This window comes from Tachyglossus aculeatus, chromosome 1 (genome assembly GCF_015852505.1).
Source record: "Tachyglossus aculeatus isolate mTacAcu1 chromosome 1, mTacAcu1.pri, whole genome shotgun sequence".
Lineage (NCBI taxonomy): Eukaryota > Metazoa > Chordata > Mammalia > Monotremata > Tachyglossidae > Tachyglossus > Tachyglossus aculeatus.
The window spans coordinates 82,081,197-82,100,858 of NC_052066.1; the positions used below are offsets into that span (position 1 = coordinate 82,081,197).

The following is a 19,662-nucleotide window of genomic DNA, read 5'->3' on the forward strand; positions in this document are numbered from 1 at the left end:
GATGATAAAATAAATTACAAGTAGGGGAAGCAACCTAGTATAAGGATATGTACACAAGTGCTGAAGGAATAAGGGTGGGGTAAGTAGTTAAGTGCTAAGGATGCACAAACTCAAGTGCAGAGGTGATGCATTAGGGAGGGAAAATCGGGTAAGGAGTTGAGTTATTAGTTCAGGAAGGCTTCTTAAAGCAGGTATGATTTTTCATAGGGCTTTGAAGCTGGTACTCATCTTCTATACTAAAGTATAGTATAGAAGAGTGCATCTTCTATACTAAAATGATCTGAATAGTTGTTCACCTTTTTTTTATTCCATTCTTTTAAAATTGGATTTAGTAAGCATTCTATGTACCAAGCACTCTACTTAACACTGGGGTAGATACAAGGTCTGCACATAGTCCATGTCCCACTTGGGGCTCACAGTCTAAGATGGAGGGAGTAGGGGAGTAGGATTTAATCCCCCTCTTACAGATGAGGTAACTTGAGTCACAGAGAAGTTAAATGACTTGGCCAAGGTCACAAGACAGAAGAAGCGTGGCTCAGTGGCAAGAGCACGGGCTTTGGAGTCAGGGGTCAGAGGTTCAAATCCCGGCTCCCCAATTGTCAGCTGTGTGACTTTGGGCAAGTCACTTAACTTCTCTGGGCTCCAGTTACCTCATCTGTAAAATGGGGATTAAGACTGTGAGCCCCACGTGGGACAACCTGATCACCTTGTATCTTCCCCGGAGCTTAGAACAGTGCTTTGCATATAGTAAGTGCTTAACAAATGTCATCATCATTATTATTATTATTAATTATGTGGCAGAACCAGGATTAGCACCCAAGTCCTCTGACTCCTAGGCCTGTGCTCTTTTCAATAGGCCATGCTGTTTCTCATCTCATGCCTTTATTTGCCTGCATAGATATACCTTAAGAGAATCTCTTAAAGTGAATAGAGTTTTCTGAAAGTCACAACCACACCCAGGTGATACCCACACAGTACAAATGCAGTCATTTTTGCCTCAAAAAATATCTTTACATCCAACTCTGATAAATTCCAAACCTTAGAGGAAGTGAACTTGGGTTTGAAAATGGATTTTCAGTCAGATTCTCCACCTAATCCTTTGATCTAGCAATCAGGCTGTGGGTCTACTGCAAATCTGTTTGAAAAATCTAAATCCTGTTCTTCTCTAAATTGCTCGCTAGAAACATCGGTCATCAGGCAGTCAGTCTGGCATTTTTTAAGTGCTTACTATGTGCCAGACACCATACTAAGCACTGAAGTGGATACAAGCAAATCGGGTTGGACACAGCCCCCTTGTCCCACGTGGGGCTCACCATCTCAATCCCCATTTTCCAGATGAGGTAACTGAGGCGCAGAGGAGTGAAGTGACTCTCCCAAGCTCACACAGCAGACAAGTGGCGGAGCTGGGATTAGAATCTCTGGCTACCTGACTCTGGGGCCCATGCTCTGTCCACTATGCCATGATGCTTTTCATAATCAATCAATCAATCATATTTATTGAGCGCTTACTGTGTGCAGAGCACTGTACTAAGCGCTTAGGAAGTACAAGTTGGCAACATCATAATAATAATGATAGTACTTGTTAAGCGCTTACTATGTGCCAAGCACTGTCCTAAGGACTGGGGTAAAGTTTAACAGTTTGGACACAGTTCCTGTCCCACATGGGGCTCACACCCTTAATCCTCATTTTAGACATAAGGGAACTGAGGCCCAGAGAAGTGAAGTGATTTGCCCAAGGTCACAAAGCAGACATGTGGTGGAGCCAGGGTTAGAACCCAGGCCCTTCTGCCTCCCAGGCCTGAGCTCTATCCACCAAGCCACAAGATACTTATTATAATAATCATAATACTGAGGGCATTTGTTAAGCACTTTTTTTTAAAGAAAATGGGACTTATTAAGCGCTTACTATATGCAAAGCACTGATCTAAGCACTGGGGAGGTTACAAGGTGATCAGGTTGTCCCATGGGGGGCTCACAGTCTTAATCCCCATTTTACAGATGAGGGAACTGAGGCCCAGAGAAGTTAAGTGACTTGCCCAAAGTCACACAGCTGACAATTGGTGGAGCCGGGATTTGAACCCCGACCTCTGACTCCAAAGCACGTGCTCTTTCCACTGAGCCACGCTGCTTCTCATTTACTATGGGTCCAATAATGTTCTAAAAGCTGGGGTGGATACCAGCAAATAGGGTTGGATACAGTTCTTGTCCGATACGGGGCTCACAGTCTCAATCCCTATTTTACAGATGAGGCAACTGAGGCCCAGAGAAGTGACATGACTCCCCAAGGTCACTCAGCAGGGAAGTGGAAGATCCGCGATTAGAACCCATGAGCTTCTGACCCCCAGGCCCGTGCTCTATCCATATTTACTGAGTGCTTACGAAGTGCAAAGACTAAGCACTTGGGAGAATACAAAATATAACAATGTAACAGACACATTCCCTGCCCACAGTGAGCTCACAGTCTAGAGGGGGGACATCTAGTCGTACCTTGAGGGTGCAGTTGATTAGATGCTAAACTAACTTTATCCTTGGGATAGTGACTCTGCAAATCTGAAATTTCCATGTCTTTAAAATAGCATTCAATCAATTTACTGGTTTCGGGTTTCTTACGCTACTGGTTTTCCTTTTAATCATGGCTAGTTCCTTGGTGCTATGAGATGATTTGTGAGTAGGTACAGTGACTGTTCTAGCTCTTTAAACCCTATAAGACACATCTATTACTCAACAAAAATTTGTGTGCAAAGAAGCTGCGGAGCAATTAGAAAACAGATGAAGTTATGATGCTAAAATTTCAAAAGAGGAAGTTGACACATCTGATATTTTTGGCTATCAGAGAGGCATCGTTTTTGGGTACAGTTAGCAACTGCCTGGGGTAAGCAGTTTAAAGTGTTCACGGAATACTCTGCCCAAACCCTTCCTCTGCACACTATATTATTTTTCTTCACAGTGATCCATGACTCCTCAGGCCACTCTTAGATCAGACAGTTGGGAACCATCCAGGGGCACCTCTAAATGAGTACAGAAAGTGGCTCCTGAGGGGAACCCAGAAGAGTGCAGTAGTTTCTTTCCCAAGGAGGCTATCCCAGTCCTGGCCACTGTAATGCCAAATGGATCCCAAGAGTGTCCAGGGAAACGAGATTCACTAGTGTCCTATCAATCAATTTATTTATTGAGTGCTGACTGTGTGCAGAGTACTGTATTAGGTGGTTGGGAGGGTACAATATAACAGAGTTGGTAGACGCATTCCCTGCCCACAAAGAGCTTACAGTCTAGAAGAGAGCTTACAAACTAAAGCATTCCCTGCAGCCTATAATAATAAGAAGAAGAAGAAAAAGAAGAAGAATGGTATTTGCTGAGTACTTTGTGCAAAGCACTGTTCTAAGCACTGGGGTAGATATAAGGTCATCAGGTTGTCCCACTTGGGGCTCACAGTCTTAATCCCCATTTTACAGATGAGGTAACTGAGGGACAGAGAAGTTGTGACTTTCCTAAAGTTACACAACTGATAAGTGGCAGAGCTGGAATTAGAACTCATGACCTCTGACTCCCAAGCCCATGCTCTTTCCACTAATCCATGCTGCTTCTCACAGACTGGCCCAGGGGTTAATTGGCAGAAAGGCAATTTTGGAACATTTTGTAGCAGACAGACTATTTTACTCTCCCAAGCACTTAGTACGGTGCTCTGTATAAAGTAAGTGTTCAGCAAATACCACTGATGAACTGACGAGAGGTTCAGTATGGGTTTCGGGGAGGAGCGCATAGGATAGATGTGCAGATGGGCAACCTCTTAAGTCCTTGTTGATTCTGTCAGAGGCAGTAAACTGGACTGGCTGGAACACTGATCTGCCCAGTGTCACTGTTTTTTGTTATGTTGTTCTCTCCCAGTTGCTTAGTACAGTGCTATGAACACAGTAAGTGCTCAATAAATACGATTGAATGAATGAATCTAGGAAATGTTTTCACGTTTTTATGGATGACAGCTGTCTCAGCAATCCTTTAACTGTCATCAAGCAGAAAAAAAATGGTGGTCCATCCTGGGCAACACCCACAGGACAGGGCATAGGGCATCTATGAAGGCTGTCACTAGACTGCAAGGTTATTGTGGGCAGAGACAATAACAGTAACAGAGAAGAAGCATGGTGTAGTGGATAGAGCATGGGCCAGGGAATCAGAGGGACATGGGTTCTCATTCCAGCTCCGCCACTTGTCTGCTGTGACCTTGGGCAAATCACCTCACTTCTCTGGGCCTCAGTTACCTCATCTTCAAAATGGGGATTGAGACTGTGTGCCCCATATGGGACCGGAACTGTGTCCAACATGATTTGCTAGTAATAATAATAACAATAATGGCATTTGGTAAGCGTTTGTTATGTGTGAAACACTGTTCTAAGTGCTTTGGGGGATACACGGTGATTAGGTTGTCCCACGTGGGGCTCACAGTCTTAATCCCCATTTTACAGATGAGGCTCAGAGAAGTAAAGTGACTTGCCCAAAGTCACACAGCTGACAGGTGGCGGAGCAGGGATTAGAACCCATGACCCCTGGCTCCCAAGCCTGTGCTGTTTCCACTGAGCCATGCTGCGCTTAGTACAAGCTGGCATATAGTGAGTGCTTAACAAATACCAAAATTACTAGTATTATTATTATTACTAGTAATAATAATAATAATTCTGCCAACTTCATTCAGTGATATTTATTGAGTGCTTACTTTGAGCAAAGCATTGTACTAAGCACTTACATGCCAACTCACTCTCACAAGTGCTTAGTACAGTGCTCTGGACACAGTCAGTGATCAAGAAATACCATTGATTGTCACTGAGGCAACAACTCATATAAAAGAATATGAGAAACATTTAAGGCACCTAGCTGTAGTAGAGAACAGTGGCATTCACCAGAGCAAAGTTGGAAGGAGCTGAGACATAAAGACAAAAATTGTGTAGGCACTTGGAAACAGCAGGATTCAGTGGATTTTGATATGGACACTCGGTGCCAAACAGACAGTGAGGGACATCATCCTCATCATCATCATCATCATCATCATCAATCGTATTTATTGAGAGCTTACTATGTGCAGAGCACTGTACTAAGCGCTTGGGAAGTACCAACGTTCAACTCACCAGGAGTTGAACGTTTTCAACCTAGAAGTTATAGTCCTGGAAAACAGTTATAGACTTTAATCACAAAGAACAAAAGGAAGTTGACAAGTCCTCCTTAAGCTAAGAACCCAGAACTAAAAGCTTTTTATTCAGTGAAGAGTAGCACTATGAAATGTAATGAGAACCATATCCCTCCTACCATTCCTTTCCAAACTCCTTGAACGAGTTGTCTACACGCGCTGCCTACAATTCCTCAACAACAACTCTCTCTTCGACCCCCTCCAGTCTGGCTTCCGTCCCCTACATTCCATGGAAACTGCCCTCTCAAAGGTCACCAATGACCTCCTGCTTGCCAAATCCAATGGCTCATACTCTGTCCTAATCCTCCTCGACCTCTCAGCTGCCTTCGACACTGTGGACCACCCCCTTCTCCTCAACACGCTATCTGACCTTGGCTTCACAGACTCCGTCCTCTCCTGGTTCTCCTCTTACCTCTCCGGTCGTTCATTCTCAGTCTGTTTTGCAGGCTCCTCCTCCCCCTCCCATCCTCTTACTGTGGGAGTTCCCCAAGGTTCAGTGCTTGGTCCCCTTCTGTTCTCGATCTACACGCACTCCCTTGGTGACCTCATTCGCTCCCACGGCTTCAACTATCATCTCTACACTGATGACACGCAGATCTACATCTCTGCCCCTGCTCTCTCCCCCTCTCTGCAGGCTCGCATCTCCTCCTGCCTTCAGGACATCTCCATCTGGATGTCTGCCCGCCACCTAAAGCTCAACATGTCGAAGACTGAACTCCTTGTCTTCCCGCCCAAACCTTGCCGTCTCCCTGACTTTCCCATCTCTGTTGACGGCACTACCATCCTTCCTGTCTCACAAGCCTGCAACCTTGGTGTCATCCTCGACTCCGCTCTCTCATTCACCCCTCACATCCAAGCTGCCACCAAAACCTGCTGGTCTCAGCTCCGCAACATTGCCAAGATCCGCCCTTTCCTCTCCATCCATACCGAAACCCTGCTCATTCAAGCTCTCATCCTATCCTGTCTGGACTACTGCATCAGCCTTCTCTCTGATCTCCCATCCTCGTGTCTCTCTCCACTTCAATTCATACTTCATGCTGCTGCCCAGATTATCTTTGTCCAGAAACACTCTGGGCATAGTACTTCCCTCCTCAAAAATCTCCAGTGGCTACCAATCAATCTGTGCATCAGGCAGAAACTCCTCACCCTGGGCTTCAAGGCTCTCCATCACCTCGCCCCCTCCTACCTCACCTCCCTTCTCTCCTTCTACTGCCCAGCCCGCACCCTCCGCTCCTCCGCCGCTAATCTCCTCACCATACCTCATTCTCGCCTGTCCTGCCATCGACCCTCGGCGCACGTCATCCCCCGGGCCTGGAATGCCCTCCCTCTGCCCATCCTCCAAGCTAGCTCTCTTCCTCTCTTCAAGGCCCTACTGAGAGCTCACCTCCTCCAGGAGGCCTTCCCAGACTGAGCCCCTTCCTTCCTCTCCCCCTCGTCCCCCTCTCCATCCCCCCCATTTTACCTCCCTCCCTTCCCCACAGCACCTGTATATATGTATATATGTTTGTACATATTTATTACTCTATTTATTTATTTATTTTACTTGTACATATCTATTCTATTTATTTTATTTTGTTAGTATGTTTGGTTTTGTTCTCTGTCTCCCCCTTTTAGACTGTGAGCTCACTTTTGGGTAGGGACTGTCTCTATATGTTGCCAATTTGTACTTCCCAAGCGCTTAGTACAGTGCTCTGCACACAGTAAGTGCTCAATAAATATGACTGATGATGATGATGATGATAAGAACAGGCAAGAGAAGCAATGTGGCTTAGTGGAAAGAGCACAGGTGTGGGAGTCAGAGGTCATGAGTTCTAATCCTACCTCCACCACTTGTCAGCTGTGTGACTTTGGAAAAGTCACTTAACTTCTCTGTGCCTCAGTTACCTCATCTGTAAAATGGGGAATAAGACTGTGACTGCCCAAGTGAGACAACCTGATAACCATGTATCTATCCCAGCCCTTAGAACAGTGCTTGGCACATAGTAAGCACTAGAACGAGTCGTCTACATGCGCTGCCTCGAATTCCTCAACACCAACTCTCTCCTCAACCCCTCCAGTCTGGCTTCCATCCCCTACATTCCACGGAAACTGCCCTTTCAAAGGTCACCAATGACCTCCTGCTTGCCAAATCCAACGGCTCATACTCTATCCTAATCCTCCTCGACCTCTCAGCTGCCTTCAACAGTGTGGACCACCCCCTTCTCCTCAACACGCTATCCAACCTTGGCTTCACAGACTCCGTACTCTCCTGGTTCTCCTCTTATCTCTCCGGTCGTTCATTCTCAGTCTCTTTTGCGGGCTCCTCCTCCCCCTCCCATCCCCTTACTGTGGGGGTTCCTCAAGGTTCAGTTCTCAGTCCACTTCTGTTCTCGATCTACACTCACTCCCTTGGTGACCTCATTCGCTCCCACGGCTTCAACTATCATCTCTATGCTGATGACACCCAAATCTACATCTCTGTCCCTGCTCTCTCCCCCTCCCTCCAGGCTCGCATCTCCTCCTTCCTTCAGGACATCTCCATCTGGATGTCAGCCCACCACCTAAAACTCAACATGTCCAAGACGGAACTCCTTGTCTTCCCTCCCAAACCCTGCCCTCTCCCTGACTTTCCCATCTCTGTTGACGGCACTACCATCCTTCCTGTCTCACAAGCCCACAAACTTGGTGTCATCCTCGACTCCGCTCTCTCGTTTACCCCTCACATCCAAGCCGTCACCAAAACCTGCCAGTCTCAGCTCTGCAACATTGCCAAGATCCGCCCTTCCCTCTCCATCCAAACTGCTACCCTGCTCATTCAAGCTCTCATCCTATCCCATCTAGACTACTGTATCAGCCTCCTCTCCGATCTCCCATCCTGTTGTCTCTCCCCACTTTAATACTTACTTCACACCACTGCCCGGATTGTGTTTGTCCAGAAACGCTCTGGGCATGTTACTCCCCTCCTCAAAAATTTCCAGTGGCTACCAATCAACCTATGCATCAGGCAGAAACTCCTCACCCTAGGCTTCAAGGCTCTCCATCACCTCGCCCCCTCCTACCTCACCTCCCTTCTCTCCTTCTATAGCCCAGCCCGCACCCTCCGCTCCTCTGCCGCTAATCTCCTCACTGGGCCTCGTTCTCACCTGTCCCGCCGTCGACCCCCGGCCCACATCGTCCCCCTGGCCTGGAATGCCCTCCCTCCCCACATCTGCCAAGCTAGCTCTCTTCCTCCCTTCAAGGCCCTACTGAGAGCTCACCTCCTCCAGGAGGCCTTCCCAGACTGAGCCCCCTCATCTTCTCCTCCTCCTCCCCCTCTCCATCCCCCCTGTCATACCTCCTTCCCTTCCCCACAGCACCTGCATATATGTATATATGTTAGTACGTATTTATTACTCTATTTATTTTACTTGTACATATCTATTCTATTTATTTTATTTTGTTAATATGTTTTGTTCTCTGTCTCTCCCTTTTAGACTGTGAGCCCACTGTTGGGTAGGGGCCATCTCTATATGTTGCCAACTTGTACTTCCCAAGCGATTAGTACAGTGCTCTGTGCACAGTACGCACTCAATAAATATGATTGATTGATTGATAAGCACTTAACAAATGTCATCATTATTAAGAAATATTTTACCCTGCCTTTCATCAGAGAAACCCCCAACCCAGCCAGCACATATATCTCTGCTATTTTGCCTTTCTTCATTCCAGTTTCTAAGATGAGGGGCATTTGTGAAGGCAAAGGCTGTAACCCCATTTAGTGAAATTATGCATTTCTAGTGCTTCTTTCTTCCTAAAATCTTAACACTCATATTGTTATAAGGGCACCCTGTAAGCTAGGGCAGAGGTGGAATGATGAGGAAACTCAAGACCTAGAGGTAAGTGACTGGCTCAAGGTCACATAGAGACAGAGGTGGCACTATCACAAGGACTCCTTAGGCTGGTGCTCTTCCTGGCAGGCTATATGCCAGACACCCAGAACATTTATGGATCAATCCATGGTTTTTAATGAGCACTTACTGTGTGCAGCACACTGTACTAAGATACGGGGAGAGTACAATGCAACAGAATTGTTAGACAAGTTCCCTGCCACCCAATAAGCTTAGAGGAGAAAATCACCTTCATCCCAAGATGATGCGATAGGACAATCACGTTAGCACACCAATTTTTCAGGAGGAAAAGCAGATTGAGGAGCAGATTGGCCTAGTACAGTATCTGACACATAGGGCAAGTGAGACTGAGAAGCAGATGGGCCTAGTACAGTATCTGACACAGACGGCAAGTGCTTAACAAATGCAGTTAAAAAAAAATTGATCAGATCCAATACAGTCCCCGTCCCACGTGGGGCTTACAGTCTATATCTCCAGCCCTGATCTCTCCCTCTCTGCAGTCCCGCATTTCCTCCCGCCTTCAAGACATCTCTACTTGGATATCCTACTGTCACCTCAAACTTAATATGGCTAAAACTGAGCTTCTTATCTTCCCTCCCTAACCCTGCTCATCCACCAACTTTCTGTCACAGTTGATGGCACCACCATCCTTCCCATCTCACAAGCTCGTAACCTTGGTGTTAACCTTGACTCCTCTGTGTCATTCAACCCACATATTCGAGCCATCACTAAATCCTGTCAGTTCTACCTTCATAACATCATTAAAATCCATCCTTTCCTCTCCATGCAAATTGCTACCACATTAATAAAAGCACTTATCGTATCCCACACTGCATCCTGTCTCTTCTCACTCCAGTCCATATTCTCTTTCCCAGATCATTTTTCTACAAAAACACTCAGGACATATTTCCCCACTCCTCAAGAAACTCTGGGGGTTGTCCATCCAACTCTGCATCAAAAAAAAAACTCCTCACCATTGTCTTGAAAGCACTTTAATCACCTTGTCCCCTCCTACCTCACCTTGCTACTCTCCTACTGCAACCCAATCTTTTCACTTTGTTTCTTTAAAGCTAACCTTCTCACTGTACCTCGATCTAATCTATCTTGCCACTGACCTCTCTCCCTCATCATTCATTCATTCATTCAATTGTATTTATTGAGTGCTTACTGTGTGCAGAGCACTGTACTAAGCGCTAGGGAAATACAAGTTGGCAACATATAGAGATGGTCCCTACCCAACAGTGGGCTCACTGTCTAGAAGGGGGAGACAGAGAACAAAACAAAACATATTAACAAAATAGAATAAATAAGTACAAAGCAAATAGAGTAATAAATACATACGAACATATATACATATATACAAGTGCTGTGGAGGGGAAGGAGGTAAGGCGGAGGGATGGAGAGGGGGAGAAGAGGGAGAGGAAGGAGGGGGCTCAGTCTGAGAAGGCCTCCTGGAGGAGGTGAGCTCTAAGTAGGGCCTTGAAGGGAGGAAGAGAGCTAGCTTGGCGGATGTGCAGAGGACGGGCATTTCAGGCCAGGGGGATGAGGTGGGCCGGGGGTCGACGGCGGGACAGGTGAGAACGAGGCACAGTGAGGAGATTAGTGGTAGAGGAGCAGAGGGTGTGGGCTGGGCTGTAGAAGGAGAGAAGGGAGGTGAGATAGGAGGGGGTGAGGTGATGGACAGCCTTGAAACCGAGGGTGAGGTGTTTCTGCCTGATGCATAGGTTGATTGGTAGCCACTGGAGCTTCTTGAGGAGGGGAGTAACATGCCCAGAGCATTTCTGGACAAAGACAATCTGGGCAGCAGTGTGAAGTATGGATTGAAGAGGGGAGAGACAGGAGGATGGGAGATCGGAGAGGAGGCTGATACAGTAATCCAGATGGGATAGGATGAAAGCTTGAACGAGCAGGGTAGCAGTTTGGATGGAGAGGAAAGAGCAGATCTTGGCAATGTTGCAGAGGTGAGACTGGCAGGTTTTGATGACAGCTTGGATGTGAGGGGTGAACAAGAGAGCGGAGTCGAGGATGACACCAAGGTTGCGGGCTTGTGAGACGGGAAGGGTAGTAGTGCCGTCAACAGTGATGGGAAAGTTAGGGAGAGGGCAGGGTTTGGGAGGGAAGACAAGGAGTTCAGTCTTGGACATGTTAAGTTTTAGGTGGTGGGCAGATATCCAGATGGAGATGTTCTGAAGTCAGGAGGAGACGCGAGCCGAGGGGAGGGAGAGAGAGCAGGGGCAGAGATGTAGATTTGAGTGTCATCAGCGTTGAGATGATAGTTGAAGCCGTGGGAGCGAATGAGGTCACCAAGGGAGTGAGTGTAGATCGAGAACAGAAGGGGACCAAGAACTGAACCTTGAGGAACCCCTACAGTAAGGGGATGGGAGGGGGAGGAGGAGCCTGCAAAGAGACTGAGAATGAACGACCAGAGAGATAAGAGGAGAACCAGGAGAGGACGGAGTCTGTGAAGCCAAGGTTGGATAGCGTGTTGAGGAGAAAGGGGTGGTCCACACTGTCGAAGGCAGCTGAGAGGTCGTGGAGGATTAGGATAGAGTATGAGCCATTGGATTTGGCAAGCAGGAGGTCATTGGTGACCTTTGAGAGGGCAGTTTCTGTGGAATTTAGGGGACGGAAGCCAGATTGGAGGGAGTCGAGGAGAGAGTTGGCCTGCCTGCCTCTGTCCTGAAATGCCCGCCCTCCTCATATCAGACTGATAATTGTGCTCCCCACTTCACAGCCTTACTGAAAGCACATCTCCTCCAAGAAGCTTTCCCTGATTAAAGCCTCCTCTCCTCTTCTCCCACACCCTTTTGCTCCCTCCATTCAATCTCCCTCCGGGTACCACAGCACATATGTATGTATCTGCAATTTACTTATTTACATATATATTTATTTTTGTACATTAATCTTCCACCTCAGACTGAGCCCCATGTGGGATATGGACCGTGTTCAACCTGATTACCTTGTATCTGCTCCAGCACTTAATACAGTACTTGGCACATAGTAAGTACTTAAAAAATGCCATCAGAAATTATTCAGAAGACTGGATTTCTAATCCCAGTTTTGCCACTGGTCCTCTGTGTGACTTGGGCAAAGTCACTGTGTTTCAGTTTCATCAACTGTAAAATGGGCATAAAAATTCATACTCTCCCTATCTCTTTCATTGTGTGTCCCATGTGAGAATGGGACTGTGTCTGATCTGAATATTGTGTATCTACCCCAGTGCTTAGCCCAAAGTAACTACTTAATAAATACCATACCAAATGAACTCCATCTTTGAGAAATTCCATTTCTGGATGGAATTGATTCTCTGCCCAAAGGCTTGCTCCCACCACCCATTGATTTTTCCCTAGTTCCCTAACATAATTTTCCCTTTTTATAAATCAAGCCAGGAATGGTATTTACTCTTCCACTCTCTTGCTAGAAGGCAGACCGTCCAAAATGGAAAAAAAAAAAGAAGCAGTTTAAGGCCTGATACAAGGAAAACATTTTTTCTATTATGCTCTCATCTCCCTGGCAAACCCCAAATAGCATCCCCCACCCTGACCACATTTCCTTCTCTTAAGAGGTGTTTTCTTCACCACCAACTGCTGGCAAATGAGAAAGCTTTCTGCTTTAGAATGCCAACCAAGGGGTGAACTACCAAAGCCACCAGCAGGCAAAGGAGAAAAAGGTTTGCTTTGGAACGCGTGCCAATTGATATGCTTTCACCAAATCCACTATCTGAGGAAAAGCAGGTGGTGCTTGTTTGCTTCAACCAAAGTGGAAGCAAATATTTTATTTCCCATTTGCCACTACCCCCATCCAAAAAAGAAAAAAAATATCATAATGCAGTCTTGTAGCTCTAACAAGGAAATATTTGTAGAAGTGATAGAATCAGTTGGAGCAGATAAAGCTATGCGCAACTTCTGGGTTTTATCTTGTAATTGTTTGTTTCCTTCTTCCACATAGGTAGCCAAGTTCTATTACCGCCCCAGCCAGCAGCAGCAATGGTATGAAGTTAGGTCAGCTCAATATTCATTGCTGAATTAACTGTGGCATTCAAGTACCCACTGAGCGTAAAGTACTGTACTTGTAAAAGGGGGAATTAATTAATCTGTAAAATGGGGATTAAGACTGTAAACTCCATGTGGGACAGGAACTGTGTCTAACCTGATTAGCTTGCATCTACCTCAGTGCTTAGAAGAGTGCCTGGCACATAGAAAACAGTTGGCGAACACCATAAAAAAGGACAAATGAAGAAAGACATGTATTCCCTGCCCTCAAGGAGTTCATGGTCTAACACAAAGAAGAGAATTAGATATTAAACAGAGATGAAATAGAAAGTTTGGACGTTAAATTTCGAAACCCCCTTCTAGACTGTGAGCCCACTGTTGCGTAGGGACAGTCTCTATATGTTGCCAACTTGTACTTCCCAAGCACTTAGTACAGTGCTCTGCACACAGTAAGCACTCAATAAATACGATTGAATGAATGAATGAATGCTCTGCGTAGCTTGTTGCTCTTGGTCAGAATAGATCTGAGGAGATAAAGCATGGTTGACAACTGACCAACCATGAGGCTTTGGCCTACATGCCTGAATAGGGAATGACTCACTGGCTTCTTCTGTTTTGTTTTGCTTTTCATTAGGAAAATGTTTTCAAAAAGGTTTGCCTGAAAGACTGAATCCTGGGTTAAGAAGTTAAAACAATGCCTAATAATTCTTTCCCAATGATGGCTGGATATCACTCAAATACAGTCAATATGTTCTCAAAAAGGGTGTGGTGTGCTCTGTCACCTATGCCAATAGCCCTCCAGTCTGAAAATGTCTCTGTACATAATACCTGGCCTTCTCTTATCTATAAATGCCCTCTCCAAAAACACTGTCTTTTTTTCCCATGAGGTCAAAGTGTGTTCAAATCTTCAGTGTCCTCATCCAATGAACTCCACATTTGCAATTTCACGTGGAAAATGAAGGCCTAAGAGTAGTACTAGTAGTAGCAGTAGTATTTAATAAGCACTTAAAGTGTGCAGAGCACTGTACTAAACTCCCAGCCCACCCTGCATGGAGCATGCCAGGAGCTGGAACCGCGATGGCAAGAAGGAAGACTGCAGTTGTCCTGGTGCTTTTCAAAGCAGGGATGGAGGAGTCCAAGAGCATGAGAGAGCAGCTTTTATCCCCAGCACACATGGAATATACCAGGAGCAGAAACCCTCCGTGGCAGGTAGAAGGTGGTGATTTCAAGTTATTTTTCTTGTTGGGGATGGAGGGAACTGGATCAGCTTTTATCCCTGGCCCAGAATGCACAAACCGTGGCAGGAGTAGGGATCCTCAGTGGTTGGAGGGAAGGGTGTAGTTTCAGCTTTGTCCAAGGTCATATAAACAGGGCACTCAGTTCCTAGTACTGAGATGTTTCCACTAGCCAAAATCTTGAGATAGACAAGAATTTGTTTTATGAGCAATGCTTACTTCCCCTAAATCCATTCTGGCTTCACTTTACTGGACATTTCAGGCCAATTTTGTTCCAAGTCAAACCCAGTTAAAACCCTCTGGAAGCAGTGTGATCAAGTAGAAAGAGCATAGGCATGGTAATCAGAGGATCTGAGTTTTAATTCTGCTCTACCACTCGTCTACTGTGTGATCTTGGGCAAGGCACTTAACTTCTCTGTGCCTGTTACCTCATCTATAAAATGGGGATAAAGACTGTTAGCCCTATGTGGGACAGAGACGGTACACAACCTGATTATCTTGTACCTACCCCAGGGCTTAGTACAGTGCCTGACACCTATTTAGCACTTAACAAATATCATTTTTTAAAAATATGCATTAAGTATAAGCCACTTTAAAAAAACAAAGTGGAACTGTGCTCTGCACAGAGTAAATGCTCAATAAATATGATTAAATGAATAAGGCTCTGATAGGTGCCCCTGAAGGTGAGAGATGAAGCACATTAAAGTAAATCTTCAACAACAGGAGAACAAACCCCTAGGTTAGGTAAAGCTGAGTGGAGAGAGGAAATACTTTGAAATAGATTTACCTTTAGACTATAAGCTCCTTTTGGGCAGAGAACTTGTCTACCAACTCTGTTGTACTATATCAACCCCAGGCACTTAGTTCAGTGCTCTGCACATAAAATACCATTGATTGAATCAATCAATCGCATTTATTGAGCGCTTACTGTGTGCAGAGCACTGTACTAAGTGCTTGGGAAGTACAAGTTGGCAACATAGAGAGATGGTCCCTACCCCATAGTGGGCTCACAGTCTAGAAGGGGGAGAGATTGAACGACTGATTGAAAACCCAGCCTGCCACTACCACTAACAAACCTTGGTTTAGAGACCTTTACCCTTGTCTCCAATTAGGAATGATGCTAATGAGGTATCTTATTACTTCAAGTCTCACTACAAGACCTGAACTGGAGTATCAGTGGTTTTAGAGCCAGTTTCGTGCACCAGTGTAGTGGTAGGGTGAGCTGAAACTGGGAAACCTAAATGACAATGGTATTTTTTAAGTGTCGCCCTTGTATCAAAGGCTGAATTAGATACAAGATAATCAGACTGGTTGCAGTCCCTGTCCCTCATGGAGCTCACAGGCTAAGGGGAAGGGAGAATAGGTATTGAACTCCCATTTTCCAGATGAAGAAACTGAGGCACTAAGTGATTTTCCTAGGGCCACAGAGCAGTCAAGTGGCAGAGCAGAGCAGGAGTAGAACCCAGGTCCTCTGACTCCAGGCCCTTCTGGCTCAGCCACACTAATCAGTTGTCTATTATGTCTCTACTATTATCCACATCAAACATTTCTTATGACTATGGGTAGGGAATGCATCTGCTAATTCTGTTGTACTCTCACAAGTACTTAGTATGGTATTGTGCTCATAGTAAGCACTCTGTAAATATCATTGATTGATTGTCCTTTTAACTCCTGTGCCCATCATGCTGCTTTAACACTAGAGGGAGGTGGCCACCCAGGCGCAGTCCTTAGTTAAACATTCCAGGACCGAACTCTTTGTCTTCCCTCCCAAACCCTGCCCTCTCCCTGACTTTCCCATCACTGTTGACAGCACTGCCATCCTTCCCTTCTCACAAGCTCACAACCTTGGTGTCATCCTCGACTCCGCTCTCTCATTCACCCCTCACATCCAAGGCGTCACCAAATCCTGCCGGTCTCAGCTGCACAACATTGCCAAGATCCACCCTTTCCTCTCCATCCAAACGGCTACCCTGCTCGTTCAAGCTCTCATCCTATCCCGTCTGGACTACTGCATCAGCCTTCTCTCTGATCGCCCATCCTCATGTCTCTCCCCACTTCAATCCATACTTCATGCTGCTGCCCGGATTGTCTTTGTCCAGAAACACTCTGGGCATGTTACTCCCCTCCTCAAAAATCTCCAGTGGCTACCAATCTGCGCATCAGGCAGAAACTCCTCACCCTTGGCTTCAAGGCTGTCCATCACCTCACCCCCTCCTTCCTCACCTCTCTTCCCTACTTCTACAGCCCACCCCGCACCCTCCGCTCCTCTGCTGCTAATCTCCTCATCGTGCCTCGTTCTCGCCTGTCCCGCCATCGACCCCCAGCCCACGTCCTCCCCCTGGCCTGGAATGCCCTCCCTCTGCCCATCCGCCAAGCTAGCTCTCTTCCTCCCTTCAAGGCCCTACTGAGAGCTCACCTCCTCCAGGAGGCCTTCCCAGACTGAGCCCCTCCTTCCTCTCCCCCTTGTCCCCCTCTCCATTCCCCCGTCTTACCTCCTTCCCTTCCCCACAGCACCTGTATATATGTATATATGTTTGTACATATTTATTACTCTATGTATTTATTTTACTTATACATATCTATTCTATTTATTTTGTTTTGTTAATATGTTTGGTTTTGTTCTCTGTCTCCCCCTTCTAGACTGTGAGCCCACTGTTGGGTAGGGACTGTCTCTATATGTTGCCAACTTGTACTTCCCAAGTGCTTAGTACAGTGTTCTGCACACAGTAAACGCTCAATAAATACGATTGATTGATTGATTTGATTGATTGAAAGAGCTTCCATTCTGTAGCAGGTGATCTGTACTGGGCATTCAGATGTCCTTGATCTGTTGATTGCAGGGAACTTACCTCCAGAACACCAGCACAAGGAAAGGCATAAGGCAGGTGGGTGTACAAAATGGACAAATTCTCCCCAGTCGGGGCCTTAAGTTGTGAAATGCAGATTTTGTAGCAGGGCAGGAAATGAAGTACTAGTTTGGGTCCACCCCCCCGGCCTATTGCTAAAATATTTTCCGGTTCTCCTTTTCCACGCTCTCACCAAACCCGCTCAATGTACTTGTTTCTCTGATCCTTGTAACTCTGTCGATTTCACCCGGGTCCTGGGCAGTGCCAATCCTGAGACCAGTGAGTACCAGTCAGGCTGGGGGGCTTGGGTGAGTGAGGGGAGCATGGGGGCTGGAGGCACCGAAGCATAAGCAGCAGAAGGTATAGTTAGCCTTGAAACTGTGTGACCTGGTGGAAAGAATACAGGCCTGGTAGAGAGCTTGGGTTCTAATGGTAGCTCCAACACTAGCCTGTTGTGGGACCTTGAACAAATAATTTAACTTCCCTGCGCCTCAGTTTCATCTGTAAAATGGAGTTGAAATACCTATTTTCCCTCCCACTTCGACTGTGAACTCCGTGTGCAACAGGGACTGTGTCACCCCTGATTGTTTTGTATCTACCTCAGAGCTTAGTACAGTGTCTGGTGCATACTAAGTGCTTAATAATTACCATAATGCTTATTAGACCCATCAGGAGCTTCTTTGGGACTCAAAAACTCCAGAGCCAGAGGGCTCTTCAGTGAGTTAAGAGCTGCTGCTGCTGCTGTTTAAAGAAAAAAATAAAAAACAAGATTGCCATTTCTGTCTTTGCTTTTTCAGCACGTTGGGATGAACCACCCAGCCAACTGCAGCACGCATCTGAATCATATCGTTGCGATCCTTCAGGTGGTGCTGTATATACCCCTTTTCTTTCTGGGAGTGGTTTTCAATGTTCTCGCCTTTTGGGTGTTCTGTTTTAAGCTGAAGAGGTGGACAGAGACAAGAGTGTTCATGACCAACTTAGTCATTGCGGACAGTTGCCTCCTCTTCAGTTTCCCCTTCATGCTGTATGTCCAGCTTCAACAGTGGCAGCATGATACTGTGTGTCTCATCCTCGAGTCCGTGTACTTTATAAATAGGTTCATGAGCATCTCCACCATCATGGCCATAGCCATCGACCGGTACATAGCCATCGCCCACCCCTTGAAAGCCCCCAAATTGAGATCCCCCCAAAAGGCAGCTCTGTTCTGTGGACTGCTCTGGGTCCTGATGTGCATTTCTTTCATCTATCAAGATGGTTCCAGTGTCCACGAAACAAGATGCTTCCTAAAGACGTCCACAACCCCCTCCCTCAGGACTCTCATCCTCTTCCTTCTAGGATTTCTCGTGCCGTTAATCATCCTGAGCTTTTGCTCCATCCACATCATTGTCCATCTGAGAAGGAAGCTGAGGACACGGTTGGAGGAGCGGAGGCTGGCTCGGAAAGCCATCCGTATCATTTCTGTCAACATGATCACGTTCGTCATCTGCTTCCTCCCTGTGAACCTGGGTCACTTCATTCGTTTCATTTTGGACTCCATCAAGGCTAGCTGTGGCATGATACAAAAAGCGAGCCTCTTCATTCAAGTCAGTTCACTCGTAGCAAATATCAATTGTTGCTTGGATGTCCTTTGCTATTACTTGGTAGCCACGGAATTTCAAGAGGCTTCATTGTTGATCAACAAATGCAAATCTTGGTTGTCGGGAGCTAATGAAACCCAGGAGACCAAGCTCTAGGGAGAATGACAGCTAAACATGATATTCTAAATCCAGAAGCAAAAAATAATTGTGACTGAAAATCACCCCACACTACCTTACCTTTCAGAATGTGTCACCACCATAGATTTGCTTTGCAATATCACTAGTCAGTCTCTCAAATCCCTACTGTACCCATGCTCGTCTCTGGATGGGTTTTAAAATATATCAGTGATTCTTCGAAAACATTCACAACCTAAATGGCCAAGCCTGCAACAAGGGCACACCAAATTTTGAAAATGAAATTCTGAGCCCCTGTATTTCCTAATAGAGCAGACAGAAGCAGCCTCGCATTTCAGTACATAAAATAGGGGTTTACCAATTTGCTTATTTAGAGGGAGAATCAGGGTGGTCCAGTGAGAAATAGTGTGGCCTAGTGGGAAGAGGTAAGCAGGAGACCTGGTTTCTAATCCTAACTCTGCCTCCAGCCTACTGTGACCTTGGACAAGTCACTTAACTGCTTTGTGCCTAAGTTTCCTCAACTGTAAAATAGGGGTTACATAGCTGTTCTCCCTCCTCCCTAGATTGAGAGCTCCATGTGGGACAGGGATTGTGTTCAACCTGATGGCATTATAGCTACGCTAGTGATTAGCATAGAGCATGGCACATAATAAGAACTTAACAAATATTACTATTATTGTTAGTTCTTTCTGATGTATTTTTCCTGAATTAATAATAATGGCATTTATTAAGTGCTTAATATGTGCAAAGCACTGTTCTAAGCCCTGGGGAGGTTACAAGGTGATCGGGTTGTCCCACGTGGGGCTCACAGTCTTAATCCCCATTTTCCAGATGA

General features: G+C 46.0%; 1 protein-coding gene across 1 annotated transcript; it reads left to right on the top strand.

The window, feature by feature from the left end:
* The first annotated feature begins 14,111 nt into the window (after nucleotides 1-14,111).
* On the top strand, nucleotides 14,112-18,848 carry LOC119926952 (G-protein coupled receptor 35-like). Its single transcript, XM_038745431.1, has 3 exons — nucleotides 14,112-14,243; nucleotides 17,110-17,154; nucleotides 17,913-18,848. Exons 1-3 carry the CDS (start codon nucleotides 14,112-14,114, stop codon nucleotides 18,846-18,848), a joined length of 1,113 nt encoding a protein of 370 aa, XP_038601359.1.
* Nucleotides 18,849-19,662: the final 814 nt, after the last annotated feature.